This window comes from Octopus bimaculoides, chromosome 28 (genome assembly GCF_001194135.2).
Source record: "Octopus bimaculoides isolate UCB-OBI-ISO-001 chromosome 28, ASM119413v2, whole genome shotgun sequence".
Lineage (NCBI taxonomy): Eukaryota > Metazoa > Mollusca > Cephalopoda > Octopoda > Octopodidae > Octopus > Octopus bimaculoides.
In genome coordinates, this window is record NC_069008.1 from 17,215,911 (window position 1) to 17,219,651 (window position 3,741).

At 45.0% G+C, this 3,741-nt stretch overlaps 1 protein-coding gene across 2 annotated transcripts in view; it reads left to right on the forward strand.

Annotated features, from left to right (window-relative positions):
* LOC106881816 (carnitine O-palmitoyltransferase 1, liver isoform) overlaps positions 1-3,741 on the forward strand; it is a 19,478-nt gene that overhangs the window by 12,168 nt on the left and 3,569 nt on the right. Inside the window, exons 12-16 of one of the 2 annotated variants that reach the window (XM_052977441.1) lie at positions 352-502; positions 812-883; positions 1,749-1,909; positions 2,767-2,923; positions 3,273-3,389. In XM_052977441.1, coding sequence (XP_052833401.1) covers positions 352-502; positions 812-883; positions 1,749-1,909; positions 2,767-2,923; positions 3,273-3,389 — 658 coding nt within the window. The remainder of the gene's footprint in view (positions 1-351; positions 503-811; positions 884-1,748; positions 1,910-2,766; positions 2,924-3,272; positions 3,390-3,741) is intronic. The other variant, XR_008266957.1, reaches the window with a different exon arrangement.

The window sequence follows — 3,741 nt, forward strand, 5'->3', positions numbered from 1 at the left end:
CATGTAAAATACACCATTTTGAGCATGGCCGTTGCCAGTAGCGCCTGACTGACCTTCGTGCCGTTGGCACGTAAAAGCACCCACTACACTCTCAGAGTGGTTGGCGTTAGGAAGGGCATCCAGCTGTAGAAACTCTGCCAAATCAGATTGGAGACTGGTGTAGCCACCTGGTTCACCAGTCCTCAGTCAAATTGTCCAACCCATGCTAGCATGGAAAGCGGATGTTAAATGATGATGATGATGATGATGATGATGATATATATATATATATATATACACAATATATATTCTACGTTGAATTATACGTGTGTCTGTGTGATTAGCTTTATCGACCCTTTTCTGTTGTTTCAGAGCAATGTACCCCCTGTACAAAGATGGTGAATTGGTTGATGCTGATCCCAATTTTAAACAAGGCAAGCTGAAACCCCCATCTTTACTTCAATGGGATTTCCCAGATTCCTTCAATCCAGAAGTTAAAACGGCATGTTCCATTTCACAAAAGGTGAGTTCATTGAGATTGATACTGATGAAGGTGCACTTCATCATGATAGCTAGGTAATTAGGTAAACTGAAGGTTGTTGTGATGATGGTAATTAGATTTTATTATAGAACAGGTATAAGGCAGCAAACTGGCAGAATCGTTAGTGCGCTAGAGGAAATGCTAAGCGGTATTTTTCCCGGCGCTGTGTTCTAAGTTCAAATTCTGCCGAGGTCGACTTTGCCTTTCATCCTTTCTGATAATAATAAACAACAATAGGATTATAATTCCCAGTCAATTGTTTTCTTTTATTTTTTACTGTCTTTCTTTCAGAACCTTGAAAACATTGATCTGTGTGTCCGGGTCCATAATGCCTTCGGAAAGGGTTTCATCAAAACTGCAAAGGTAAGGTAAAATTAAGGATCCGTTTATATTTGTGCTGTACCTTCTCTATAGCAAGGCACCTGTTTCTGCCTCTCTCTCTCTCTCTCTCTCTTTCTGTCACACTCTAACCTCTCATCATCTGACACAAGGTCACCCCCACCTCTAAAAATTCCTTGTTTTGCAAGTTACTTGGTGACCCTGCTGGTGCTGGTGCCACATAAAACAGCATCTAGTCCACACTGTGAAATGGTTGGTGTTAGGAAGGGCATCCATCTGTAAAAGCCATGCCAAAACTGCCCTCACCTGAGCTGGTGCCACGTAAAAAGCACTCAGTTTATTCTGTGGGGTGGTTGGCTTTTGGAAGGGCATTCAGCCGTAAAGACCATGCCAAAACAGTCACAGAAGCCTGGTGGAACCTTCTGCCCGGCCAGCTTCTGTTGAACCGTCCAATCCCTGTGACAGTGTTTATTTAGTAGGGTGTGTTCAAAGTGATGTTACAATTCTCCCTGTTGAATATTCATTTCTACTCTAGGCACGAGGCACGAAATTTTGGGGGAGGGAGTGAGTCGATTAGATCGAGCCCAGTGCATAACTGGTACTTAATTTATCAACTCCGAAAGGATGAAAGGCAAAGTTGACCTCAGCGGGATTTGAACTCAGAACGTAGCAACATGCGAAATACCGCTAAGCATTTCGCCTGGGGTGCTACCAATTCTGCCAGCTCACCATCTTACGGTGATAAGTGTCCGTCCTAAAAACTGTCTGAAAACATCTGGATTGCAACCTGTCTTTCATCTCCTGGGTACCCAACACTCTTTTTTCCTCCTCCGCACAGCAGGATCAAAACCCTGTTTATTAATTGCCCTGCTGTTGTTTCTGGTTGCAGGTCAGCCCCGACGCATTCATCCAGTCGGCCCTTCAGCTCACTTATTACACCTACTACGGCAAGTTGGCTCTGACTTATGAGTCATCGATGACACGTTTATACTTGCTCGGACGGACAGAGACGGTGCGGTCACTCACTTCAGAATTGGCCAGCTTTGTCAGGTGAGATTTTTAATTGACGGCTAATTACAAAGTTAATGGCTTCTTAGTTTTTCTCATATCTTTTTAAACTTCAGATGTTGTTGTTGCTGTTGTTGGTGTTGGTGTTGTTGTTGTTGTTGATGTTGTTGTTGCTGGCGGTGGCGACGGTGGTATTGTGTTAATAGTAGTGGTGGCAGCAGTGGTGGTGGTGGTGGTGGTGGCTGTGGTGGTGGTGGTGTTGGTGACTGGGGTAGTGGTGGTGGTGGCGGTGGTGATGGCGGTGGTGGTGGTGGTGACAGGAATCTCTTTGGTAGTTTTAGTTGTGGTGCTGGTAGCTTTGATTGAGCAGAGCAAAGACATTCCAGCCTTGACCATCACCCTTTTAGCTTTTTAGTCCTTTCTAGACATAAGTGTATCTAAGACTACATTATCTAACGTGTCCTTCCGTATTGTTGTTGTTGTTGTTCAATCCCATGTCAGTCCCGATCCAGTGGATCTATAATCAAAGGTGTTCCAGTCATGACCATCCTGTCTTTATTCAAACATAATCTATCTCAGATTCCATTAAACACCCATTTCCTGGTTTAGCCCCTATTTCAATGCTTCACTCCTATTTTCCTATTTGAGCCCTATTTCCTTACTTAACCCTCAATCCCCTACTTCATCTTTATTTCCAAGTTTAACCCTTATTTCCCTATTTAACCCCTAGTTTCCTACTTAACCCCTATTTTTCTATTTGATCCCTATTTGACCCCCATTTCTATATTTGACCCCTAAATCCCAACTTTACTTCTGTTTTCCAATTTAACCCCTATTATCCTTCCCACTCAACCCCCAATTTCAATATTTGACCCCTATTTCACTCTGTACTTGGACAGGGCGATGTACAACAACAAAGTGACAAAGCAAGAGAAGATCTCCCTGTTGCAGAGGTCCTGCACCATTCACCAAGGCCTCTACCGAGACGCCATGAATGGCAAGGGATTGGACCGGCACCTGTTTGGGCTCTATGTCCTTAGCAAAGGAATGGGTTATGTAAGTACATTTACGGTTTGCTAGGGGCTCCCCCCCCTTTTTTGTGTTTTTTCATTTTACTTCCTTGCATCAATCTTCATCATCAGCATCATCAGCACTACCACCACCCTCACCACCACCACCACCACCATCATCCACATCCTCCTCCTCCTCATCATCATCATCACTATCACTGCCACCACCACTATCACAACCCTCACCACCACCACCACCACCACTATCATCATCATCATCACTATCACTGCCATCACCACCATCACGACCCTCACCACCACCACCACTACCACCACCATCACTATCACAAAAACAAAAAAAAAAACAAATGTTAATGTGTTGTTCTTTCTTGTAGGATTGTGACTTCTTAAAAGACGCCCTCCTGATGCCGTGGACCCTATCGACAAGTCAACAACCACAGCAGCAGATCGCGTCTTCTCCCCAGTGTGACTTACCCCAGTTTGATTCAATGGTAAGCATGCAGGGACACAGGGGAGCACACACAGAGAGCAGAGCGTGCTGGGTGAGATCAGTGGGTCCTCGAGTAGATGGACAAAGGGACGGACAGATTGATGAATGAACAGATGGCTGAAGAGATGAAAAGTGGGATGGACAGACGGACGGACGGACGAATGGATGGACAGATAGATAGATAGATGGACAGACAGAAGGACGGACGGATGGATGGAGAGAGGGAGGCTGTGTGTAGGTGCTGACTGGATAGAGCAAGGTGGGTGGTGGTTGGACAGACGGGCAGATGGATGGACTAAGACATAGTGTATGGCTGTGTGGTAAGTAGCTTGCTTCCCAATCACATGGTTCTG